Raw genomic sequence first — 12,334 nt, 5'->3', positions numbered from 1 at the left:
TCTGCACTAGCTCTTTGACGGATTTGAAGTAGCTAGCACAAGGCGAGGTATACTAAAAAAGCGTTTCAATGTAAGACGAAATTGTACAAAAGTATATGCCTCTGCAAGATGGCATAATTTCTCACCAGTTTTGTTTCTCGCCCACAAGAAGACGACATCAATGAATAGATTGGTGCGACGACATATTTTACCCGCAAATTTGTGTTCCAAATTGCAATTTGATGGCGGCCTGACTGTAAGCAATGGTTCAGTTTTATTATATGGCTTTTTTGTAGTACGTCGAGTTTTTCTACTTTTTTCTTTAAATTTTTACAATGTTTATTTAATACTATGTTTCTTGTGATTTAAATTGAAACAGTGATGCTTTAGTTAAAGAACAACAACGTTACAACGATTCATAGGAGAAATGGTGATATGTTTATCGATTAAGCATACTTCCGGTTATCGATTTATAAAAAGGGCGAATGTTTTGTTAAATGTTTCAATTTAATAAAAAAAAGCTTTAAATGACGTGAACTGGAGTAAAACAAAATATAAAAATAAAATAAAATAAAAGAAAGCCAATTATTCATTGAAAATTAACTTAACTTAATATAAAATGGATTACATTGAAATAATAATAAAATTAAAAAAAAACTAGTTAAATTAAATGAAAATAAAATAAATACAAAACAAATAAAATAAAATATACTCCATTTTATATTTCATGTGCAATTGAACAAATTCAATTATGCCATGAGGGCACCCATTGCGCGAACCTTAAGTGAACTCATTAAGCTCAAAGATATCGGCCTCACATTTACTGGAGCGGCATTGAAAAACTGAGTCCTAAGTCATATACAAACTCATAGATCAACTTATAAGTGTATAGTTAAGAAGAAGATGATATCGGCATCATCGGCCTTAACAACCGCGCTGTTAGTTCTGCCTTCTCCAAACTGGATAAAGATGCAAAGCGAATGGGTAGGGTGGTGAACGAGGACAAAACGAAGTACTTCTTGTCATCAAACAAACAGTCGGCGCACTCGCGTATCGGCACCCACGTCACTGTTGACAGCTATGATTTCGAGGTTGTAAAGGACTTCGTATACTTAGGAACCAGCATTAACGCCGATAACAATGTCAGCCAACGTAGAATCTCTCTTGCCAACAAGTGCTACTTTGGACTAAGTAGGCAATTGAGTAGCAAAGTCCTCTCGACGAACAAAACTAACACTCTACAAGACTCTCATCATGCCCGTCCTAACGTATGGCGCAGAAGCTTGGACGATGACAACATCCGATGAAGCGACGCTTGGAGTGTTTGACAGGAAGATTCTGCTTAAGATTTTTGGACCTTTGCACGTTGGCAACGGCGAATCTCACAGGCGATGGAACGATGAGCTGTATGAGCTTTACGACGGCATAGACATAGCGCAGCGAATAAAGATCCAGCGGCTACGTTGGCTGGGTCATGTCGTCCGAATGGATACAAACGCTCCGGCTCTGAAAGTATTCGATGCGGTACCAGCTGGTGGTAGTAGAGGAAGAGGAAGGCCTCCTCTGCGTTGGAAAGATCAGGTGGAGAAGGACTTGGCTTCACTTGGTGTGTCCAATTGGCGCCGGTTAGCAGGAAAAAAACGACTGGCGCGCTTTGTTAAACTCGGCCAAAATCGCGTAAGCGGCTATCGCCCCAATTAAGAAGATGAAGAAGTTAGAAAGAATAAAATTGTATTCCATAACCAATACTCACTTATACACTAATTTATTATATTATCGTTTTAATATTTTTGGATGACTTTTATTAGCAAAATTAACTCTATTTCTATAAGCTTATACCGGTTAAAAATGTGAATAATGAACAGAATCCAAGCGCAACACTGTCAGTCCTGTTGAATAATCTCCCACAGGTCGCTTTTCTGTATTAGCTTCTTTCCTGCTACTACCTGTTTTTTGTGCCCCCATAGATTTTTTATGGGATTTAATTCGGGACTTTGGGCCGGCCACTCGATAAGTTTAATTTTTGTTTGCCCTTAACCATGATTTAACGACCCGAGATGTGTGTGTGTGTTTTTTTTACACATCTGGTTCCAGTCTTGCGTTTCGGCAGTGCCAGAACGATACAGCTCCAATTTTGTCGAGCGTCAAAAACTCGTAGCGGTCACCAAAAAAGAAATATCTTTTTGTTTTACCGAATAGTGTGTTTCTTCTTGAATCCTATGTTGTTATGTTATGTAATTTTTTATTTTGGGATTACAAACTTTTTTCAGGCGGCCGCCGTAGCCGAATGGGTTGGTGCGTGATTACCATTCGGAGTTCATCTCGGTGAAACCAAAATTAATAAAAACATTTTTCTAATAGCGGTCGCCCCTCGGCAGGCAATGGTAAACCTCCGAGTGTATTTCTGCCATGAAAAAGCTCCTCATAAAAAATATTTGCCGTTCGGAGTCGGCCTGAAATTGTAGGTCCCTCCATTTGTAGAACAAAATCAAGACGCACGCCACAAATAGGAGGAGGAGCTCGGCCAAACACCCAAAAAGGGTGTACGCGCCAATTATATATTTTTTCATTTGAATTTGAAATTTTTTTCGACTTTGAAGAATTTATTTGGTTGCTCATTTTCTTTTATTTATGTATATTACGTGAAAAATATACTATGTCTGGATTTATGCAAATTTCTAACTAAAACAATATCGAAAATTTTGGATCAAATAAAATTTTGATTCTTAATGCAATCCAAAATTGAGTTTAGTTTCATGTTTCACAGTAAACTGTAAATATTTTAACATTAATAAATATTTAAATAATCTATTATATTTTATATTGACACACTTACATATTATTTGTATAAAAGTAACTAAATTTTGATAACTTGACAAACTAAAAATAATTTTTTGTAGAAAAGTGAAATTGCAACATTTACCAATACCAACATTTAATCAATAAATTTAGATTAAAAGATTTGTGGTAATCGAAGAAGGTGTAACCATGAACGCCATTTTATTTTCTCTTTCCTTTTCTTCACCATTTGCTCACTGTTCGATTATAAACAGCATCCTTAGGAAATTGTGGATGTGTGCTTCACCGCTGTCGCTCATTGGTTGCAATAATGCTGCATACATAGGAAAACTCCCCACTTTCTATACATTTAGAACAACACCATGAACTGCCCGTTTTAGGGGTGAGTGCAGAGGTTTGATATAAAAAGATGCTGTATGAGCAAGAATATGAAGCATTTCGATTTCGTCGCGAATACACGTAAAACTCATGAAGCGCCTAGCGAGGCGGATAATTTGCAAGTGAATTAAAAGATATTCAGCACTGACTGACCAATTAAAAATAAAAAAATTAAATTGATTATTTAAAAGTAAAGAAAAAATTTTTGTATTTAAGAAGTAAGCAAAAATGGGAAAATATCTAATATTTAGTATCAATTTATGTGCTTGTTGTTGCATAAACAAATTTATAAAAGAACTATGTTAGAGTGAAATGTATAAAAAAAATGGTATACAATTCGTGGAAAGTGCAGAAATTACAATTTCTATATTAAGTGTAGAACTTACAGAAATTTTAATTTAGAATTTTTTTTGTTTGCGAGGTTACTTTATTTGATGGTGGATTCTTATCGAAATCGAAGATGAAAAACTACTTATTTTCCAACACGATACAAAAAAATATTTCTTATTAGTTTCTCTAAATATTTTAGGGCGGTTCCTTTAAACTCAAAACATATTTTTTTTGAAAAATGCTATATATAAACGTCAAAAAGACTTCCGAAATGTGCTTTGTATGAAAGAAAATGTGAAAAACCGCTTCTGAAAAGATTGAAGCTTGGCAGACACAATCTTTCGGATTTTTCTGTCAACATAAAGTCCGTATGGGGCGCAGGAACATTCAATAGTGCGTTCTCGTTTATTGATTCGAGTTTAGCTCCAAAGCACGCAGAGTGGATCGTGAAATTTGCCGTGAAAAAAGACAAACCTTGAGTGTTGCTCTGATTTGGTACTTCACAAAGAAATTGAGAGTGCGTTTGGATTTAAAAGCAAAAAGTGTTTTGTCTCTATTCAAACTCCACTTATTTTACTTATTCCTTATACCGACTAGAATTTAATTTAGTTTCGCTATAAATAAAAGTCGCATGAATATTTTTTAATGACTTTTGGTTTGCTCTTTTCATTAAACATGAACATTATTTCATAAAAATTACTTTCACAGCCGAGACTACCATCCAATAGGGCCCGGGTTCGAAACCAATTGTAGAACACATGAAACATCAAATCATAGGAAACTTTTTTTTCTAATAGCCGTCGCTCCTCAGCAGACATCGATAAGCCGCCGAGTGTATTTCTGCCATGAAAAATCTCCCAATAAAAAACCAACAAATTGGAGGGGGGCCGAAGCCAAATAAGGATGTATTCATTGTGTCAATCTTGTTTTTCAGTACCTTTTCATAAGCACCGAATTATTATACAAAATGGCAACTTCGATTTACTGCTTCAACTCTTGAAACAGAATTGATTATTTGATTTTCGATTGTTTTTTTTTTAATTTTCCAACTTATTTCAAACGATAAGTGACACAGCACAGCCCACAAAAACCCAAAAACATTTCTCCAAAACAAGATCAGAAGATCATTGATTTGTTTGTGACAAAGTCGAACCTATCGTTACGTGAAGCTGAAACAGTTTTAAGAGGGAACTCCTCTGTGAACGCGTGAAAATTAAGTGATTCTCATGAATTTTTTTTATAAGTAGGGATGATTATTTGAAGATCGGAAAAATTATAATTTATTTAACCTATATTCAACTACACTGAAACAAATTTTTATTAAAAAATATTAAAAATTACAATTGTTATTAATATTAATGCAATGACGTCATAAAAAACTGATGCACCCTGGTGGCCACGATATAGCGGTGAAAAATCATCTGAAAGCAAAAACCAAAGAAATTCTTAATCTATACATCAATGGCTATCTTTGTTGTAGCAGCATAAACATTCCCCATACTTACATACGGTGCATGCTGCTGGAGTGACAGTCCTTGGCCGGATATAAATCCGGGTCGTTTCGGTAACGTAGAACCGACTTTCGTGGAAACGCAATGGCTATCGTCGTACGTGGCGGTTTTTTTTATTATATTTTTATTTTTTAGAGAATGGTGCAAGTTTGAAAAATGAGTTTGTGTTTTTACCCTTTTTTTGTTTTTGACAGGCTTGAAAAAATATTACTTTTTGGAATTTTTAAAAATGGCTATGTACGACTGTAGCCAATACATGTACAAAAATTAAAAAAATATATTTTAAATCGGTCCATAAGTCTTCGAGAAATCGACGCCACCGTGTACAGAAAAGTCGTTTTGAGAAAAACGCGTTTCAAGTTTTCATTGGCCGTTGTAACTCAATACCTGTACTTATTGTATTGGGTATAACTTCGTCAATTTTCAAGATTTTAAGTTAACATTTTTTTTACATATTTTTAAATATATGTACTTTGTGCAAAATGCAAAAAAACGATTTTTTTGAAAAATCACAGTGGTGTTCCCCCTTAAGGAAAAGTGGTGTTAACGTATCCAAAGAAACGATTCGGGGACGTTTACGGGCAGAAGACCTCAAATTCCGGAACACATTAAAAAAAAACCGCTGCTGTCATTATCACACAATCAAAACAGTCTTGCAAATACTGAAGCGAATTGGACAAACGTAATATTCAGGGATAAATCTTCTTTAAGGCGAATAGTTGCATACTCTCTTCTTCTTAATTGGCGCGATAACCGCTTACGCGATTTTGGCCGAGATTAACAAGGCGCGCCAGTCGTTTCTTTCTCGTGCTAACCGGCGCCAATTGGACACACCAAGTGAAGCCAAGTCCTTCTCCACCTGATCTTTCCAACGCAGAGGAGGCCTTCCTCTTCCTCTGCTACCACCAGCTGGTACCGCATCGAATACTTTCAGAGCCGGAGCGTTTGTATCCATCCGGACGACATGACCCAGCCAACGTAGCCGCTAGATCTTTATTCGCTGCGCTATGTCTATGCCGTCGTAAAGCTCATACAGCTCATCGTTCCATCGCCTGTGATATTCGCCGTTGCCAACGTGCAAAGGTCCAAAAATCTTACGCAGAATTTTTCTCTCGAACACTCCAAGCGTCGCTTCATCGGATGTTGTCGTCGTCCACGCTTCTGCGCCATACGTTAGGACGGGCATGATGAGAGTCTTGTAGGGTGTCAGTTTTGTTCGTCGAGAGAGGACTTTACTGATCAGTTGCCTACTTAGTCCAAAGTAGCACTTGTTGGCAAGAGAGATTCTACGTTGGATTTCAAGGCTGACATTGTTATCGGTGTTAATGCTGGTTCCTAAGTATACGAAGTCCTTTACAACCTCAAAATTATAACTGTCAACAGTGACGTGGGTGCCGATACGCGAGTTCGCCGACTGTTTGTTTGATGACAGGAGGTACTTCGTTTTGTCCTCGTTCACCACCAAACCCATTCGCTTTGCCTCTTTATCCAGTTTGGAGAAGGCAGAACTAGCAGCGCGGTTGTTAAGGCCGATGATGTCAATATCATCGGCATACGCCAACAATTGTACGCTCTTATAAAAAATTGTGCCTGAGCGATTAAGTTCTGCGGCTCGTACGATGCTCTCCAACATCAGGTTAAAGAAGTCACACGACAGCGAGTCACCCTGTCTGAAACCTCGTTTGGTATCAAACGGCTCGGAGAGGTCCTTCCCAATTCTGACGGTGCTGCTGGTATTGAGCTACGTCATCTTGCATAGCCGTATTAGTTTTGCGGGGATACCAAATTCAGACATAGCGGCATACAGGTAACTCCTTTCCGTACTGTCGAATGCAGCTTTGAAGTCGAAGAAAAGATGGTGTGTGTCGATTCTCCTTTCATGGGTCTTTTCCAAGATTTGGCCTATTGTGAATATTTGGTCGATGGTAGACTTTCCAGGTCTGAAGCCACTCTGATAAGGTCCAATCAGTTGGTTGACGGTGGGCTTCAGCCTTTCACACAATACGCTCGCTAGAACCTTATAGGCGATATTTAGAAGACAAATTCCGCGGTAATTGGCACAAATTGCAGGACCGCCCTTCTTATGGATTGGGCAGAGCACACTTAAATTCCAATCGGCAGGCATGCTTTCATCCGACCATATTCTGCATAGGAGCTGATGCATGCACCTTACCAGCTCCTCGCCGCCATGTTTGAATAGCTCAGCCGGCAGTCCGTCGGCGCCCGCGGCTTTGCTGTTCTTTAGCCGCGTTATCGCTATTCTCACCTCGTCATGGTCGGGTAACGGAACGACAATTCCGTCGTCAACGATTGGGGTATCGGGATCTTCACATTCTCTATGACATGCGCAGCTGTCACCGTTTAACAGGTTCGAGAAGTGTTCCCTCCATAATTTAAGATTGCTCTGTACGTCAGTCACCAGATCGCCGTCTTTGTTCTTACAGGACAACGCCCCGGTCTTAAAACTTTCTGTAAGCCGCCGAACTTTCTGGTAAAATTTTCGGGCGTTGTTCCTATTGGTCAGCATCTCAAGCTCCTCGCACTCACGTATTTCGGCCTCTCGTTTCTTCTGTCGAATAATACGTCTCTCTTCTTTTCTTAGCTCTCTGTAGCGATCCCACATGGCTCGCGTTGCGCCCGATCGCAGTGTGGCTCTATAGGCAGCATCTTTTCTTTCGGCGGCAGCATGACATTCCTCGTCGTACCAATTGTTTTTTCGGGCTCGCCGGAATCCGATTTCTTCTTCGGCGGCGGTACGTAGGGAACGAGAAATGTTGCTTCATTGCTCGGGCATGCCGGTTTGTTGGGCAGTGCTCTCCGAGAGCAAGAGTGAGAGTCGAGTGGCGAATCTTCTGGCTGTCTGTTGTGATTGCAGCTTTTCGATGTCGAACATTCTTTGCGTAGGCAGATGAACGCTTTTCGCTGCACAGAGGCGTGTGCGCAGTTTGGCTGCAACAAGGTAATGATCCAAGTCGATGTTGGGTCCTTGGATCGTGCGTACATCTAATACACTAGAAGCGTGTCTTCCATCTATCACAACATGATCGATCTGGTTTCGCGTTTTTCGATCAGGAGACAGCCAGGTAGCTTGGTGTATCTTTTTATGCTGGAATCTGGTGCTGCAGACTACCATGTTTCGGGCCCCGGCGAAGTCGATCAGCCTCTGTCCGTTACCGGATGTTTCGTTGTGCAGGCTGAATTTTCCGACTGTGGGACCAAAAATTCCCTCCTTGCCCACCCTGGCGTTGAAGTCGCCAAGCACGATTTTTATGTCGTGGCGGGGGCAGCGCTCATAGGAACGTTCCAAGCGCTCATAGAAGGAATCTTTGGTCGCATCGTCCTTCTCTTCCGTCGGGGCGTGGGCGCAAATTAGCGAGATGTTAAAAAATCGCGCTTTGAAGCGGATTATTGCGAGACGCTCGTCCACCGGAGTGAACGACAGTACTTGGCGACGAAGTCTCTCTCCCACAACAAATCCGACACCGAATTTGCGCTCCTTTACATGGCAGCTGTAGTAGACGTCGCAAGGTCCTATGGTTTTCTTACCTTGTCCCGTCCATCGCATCTCTTGGATGGCAGCGATGTCATCTCTCATAGGACATCAACCAGCCGGGCAGAGGCACCTTCCCCATTAAGGGACCGGACATTCCAGGTGCATGCCCTCAAATCATAGTCCTTATTTCGTTTGCAGGGGTCGTCATCAGTGTTGGAAGTTCTCATCCGAGGCTTTGTATATGCTTTCATTGGGGGAGATTTTTAAGTGGCGGGTCCCAAACCCAGCGCACAACCAGCTATCCTGGAATGCTTCGCCTTCTCACTTTAGCTCACTCCCGAACGGGTGTTCGGAAGCTAACCAGAGGATACGTGGGCTAATCCCGGCCGTTGTGAGCTGCTTGAACCATATGTAGAAGAATCGTCCTGGCCACTGCCAGGTGAATGGCGATCAGTAACTTTCCTCACTTGCGTGGACTTCTGCACATGGAACCATTCTCCTTGCATACGTCGATCTTAATAATAATCGACAAACTTAGGGTTCATATTTGCGGCTACTTTATGTGTGTTGACCAACGCAATTACCGTGAGCTACGAAGAAGTTTGAAAGGACTAGCCAAACTCGGATTTTACAAGAGGACAACGAAAGTGTGTAGAGAAAGAAAAATAGGATTGAAATGTTTGATTGGCCTTCACAGTCGCCCGATGCCAACCATATTGGAAATGTTTGGGTAATAGTTAAGCAAAAACGCAAAGGAAAATAAATATGGACGGAGAAACAGTTATTAAGGCAAACTCCGATTACCTCCACAACTTGCGCAGAAATTAACACAAAGTATGACTCGAAGAGTCTTAGTCGAATGGGTTGGTGTGTGACTATCATTCGGACGTGCGGAGGTTAGAGTCTCCGTGCATGAAATACCGAAATGATAGAAAAAGTTTAACAGCGGTCGGGCCTCGGCAGCCAATAGCAAACCTCCGAGTGTATTTTTGCCATGAAAAAGCTTCACATAAAAAATATCTGCCGCTCGGAGTCGGCTTAAACCTGTAGGTCTCTCCGTTTGTGGAAGAACATCAAGACGCACGTCACAAATACGAGGAGGATCTTTACATACCCCCACAAACAAAAGCCCAAGGGTATGACATCATACGAGACGAGAGATAAATTGCTCACCGAAACGACGACGCAGTAAATCCGTTGTTTCACGGGCTGTACGACAAATAGCGCCGTTTTGTTGGAGCCAAATGTTGTGGAGGCCACTTGCTTCAATTTCCGGCATCAAAAGGTCGTTTATCATGACGCGATAGTGTTCGTCATTCACTGTTACATTGGCACCAGCCTCGTCTTTGAAGAAATATGGGTCGATGATTCCTCCAGCCCATAGGCCGCACCAAACCGTAGTTTACAATGGATGTGTTGGTTGTAATGGCTGTTCTTGAATGGTTTCGTGTTGCTCTTCAGCCTAAATATGGCTATTTTGCTTATTGATGTAGCCGTTGAGCCAAAAATGGGCCTCATCGGTGACGGAAGAAGTACCTCTAATCTGATCGCGCTTTATATGACTCAAAGATGTGAAGCCATCATAGCTAATGGTGATAACTATGCATTTTATTGAATATATTGCGCATAATAAATATTATTTATACATATATACCTATATGTAATTGGCGCTTACACGCTTATTGTTTTTTGGATGTTTGGCCGGGCTCCTCCTCCTATTTCTGGCGAGCGTTTTGATGTGGTTCCACAAATGGAGGGACCTACAGTTTTAAGCGGACTGTGAATGGCAGATATTTTTTATGAGGAGCTTTTTCATGGCAGAAATACACTCTGAGGTCTTCCATTGCCTGCCGAGGGGCGACCGCTATTAAAAAAAACTTTTTCTTCATTTTGGTGTTGTACGGAGATTCGAACCCACGTTATCCGAATGGTAGTAACGCACTAGCCATTCGGCAATGGCGGCCGATTATTTACTTATTTATTTATTTATTTAATAATCTAAAAATTCATTATAAGTCCACACAATGCAGTTTATTAGAATCGAATTGGGCAAATAGCTTCTAAGTGACCGTCAAACGCTTCCATTAGACAGAGTGTAAATAACGAGACACTTCGTTTCCTACAGCTAACCTCAGACTATAAGCCTTTCTGAAGGTTCTTCAACCAGTGCGAAAAATCTCGGCGTTCGATTTATCTTCAACTTAGCATGAGTTTTCCGTGGCAGCTTTCTGTCTTACATTTTTTTCATGTTTTTTTTTTCTTTTTTATCGATACCTCACTTCTTATTATATCTTCGATATTCGCAAAAAAACTCCCAATTATCCCAATCTCAATCATAAGAGGGCTTTGTAATTTAATAAATATCAAATTTTTATTGCAAATTGCGAAACGTGTGCTGCAAACCAATCTTTACACATTTGCACTCATTCCACTGCTGCAACACTCCCACATCCTTTCATTTTTCGCTACTATTTGACTAGGTGTGAAAATATGTGGCGATAATAATAAAATTCAGAAAAATAATAACAATAATAAATATAATGCGGTTAGTTAGAGAGTACTTAAGCTGCGCACGAACACTCGGAGCAAACGAAAGGGGTGGCATGTTGACACACGTGAAGGCAAAAAGAAGTTAACAAAGCATACAAAGCGCAGACAAATATGAAATGGTAAACAGTAAGGGGGTAAACGGAGTAACCCCTTGAGCAAAAACAAATTCACGGACGCATAAATAATGCACCAAAACTCATTGCCGACGGCATGCGTTCTGTGTGGCTGCTGGGCGGGAAGACGCACGTTGCTTAACCACAAATTAAACAGGCGTGACACCTCATCTACATATAGTTAAAAACTTTAGCCAAAAAACTGCATTCAATTTTTATAAACGATTTTTTTTCTGTTTAATCGTAATATTATCTCGTTTCTTGTAGCATTCACACAACGCCCTCTAAGCCATCATGGTGTACGACATGACGCATATGGTGCCGTCACAAAGCATCTCCTTGGGACGCTACTATTTGCACGATCTCAACGGTAGCGCCGAGAATCACGATTATGTATTGGACATAGATCGCCGCTTCCAAGCGCGCATGGCTTGTGAGACAATGCCACAGGCCTCGCCGCCACCGCCGCCTACACCAGCACCACGACGCCGCACAACACCTATAGCGCACTTGGATCCCTCCGAATTAGTAGGTTTGACGCGTGAAGAGCGTCGTCGCCGGCGACGTGCCACACTGAAATATCGCACAGCACATGCAACACGCGAACGTATACGCGTGGAAGCGTTCAATGTGAGCTTCGCTGAGTTGCGCAAGCTGCTGCCCACTTTGCCACCGGATAAGAAGTTGTCTAAAATAGAAATTCTCAAACTAGCTATATGCTATATAGCGTATTTGAATCATGTGCTGGAAACACCATAAGACATGTAGCAATTGTCATGTAAAATTTTAATTTATACGTAGATTGGGTTGAAATGTTGTTTTTTTCATTCTTGTTTGATAATTTAAGCTGCAATGTGATACCATTTAATTTTAACTAAATATTTAAATAATATTAATATACATATATGTATGTATATATGTATAACTTTGATTTATTGCATACATATATTAAGAATTTCATAATAAATATTACTCTACTTTACTCAGAAGTAATTTATACTTATTTTCTCCTTTATTTTGTTTTTGGCTTGGCGGCAATAGCTTATGCAACAACAATGTTATGCCCTGAGTATTCTGTCTCAGCTGCTACTACAACAGTTTTCATTTATCTCATGCTCTTGCCGCCATTGTCCACCTGCGACTTATCTACATAGCTGTTACGAACCCCAAAAAAACACAAC

At 40.4% G+C, this 12,334-nt stretch overlaps 1 protein-coding gene across 2 annotated transcripts; it reads left to right on the top strand.

Moving 5' to 3' along the window:
* Positions 1-202: 202 nt before the first annotated feature.
* LOC129238881 (helix-loop-helix protein 1) lies at positions 203-11,942 on the top strand. 2 transcript variants are annotated; one of them, XM_054874105.1, is made up of 2 exons: positions 203-235; positions 11,421-11,942. In XM_054874105.1, the coding sequence occupies exon 2, from the start codon at positions 11,448-11,450 to the stop codon at positions 11,910-11,912; it is 465 nt and encodes a 154-aa protein (XP_054730080.1). In that variant the 5' UTR covers positions 203-235; positions 11,421-11,447; the 3' UTR covers positions 11,913-11,942. The 2 variants fall into 2 exon arrangements, with proteins under 2 accessions (XP_054730080.1, XP_054730079.1); XM_054874104.1 differs by lacking the exon at positions 203-235 and adding an exon at positions 3,294-3,374.
* The last annotated feature ends 392 nt before the right edge of the window (positions 11,943-12,334 follow it).

Source organism: Anastrepha obliqua, chromosome 2 (assembly GCF_027943255.1).
Source record: "Anastrepha obliqua isolate idAnaObli1 chromosome 2, idAnaObli1_1.0, whole genome shotgun sequence".
NCBI lineage: Eukaryota > Metazoa > Arthropoda > Insecta > Diptera > Tephritidae > Anastrepha > Anastrepha obliqua.
This window is presented reverse-complemented; position numbering and strand designations above follow the sequence as displayed.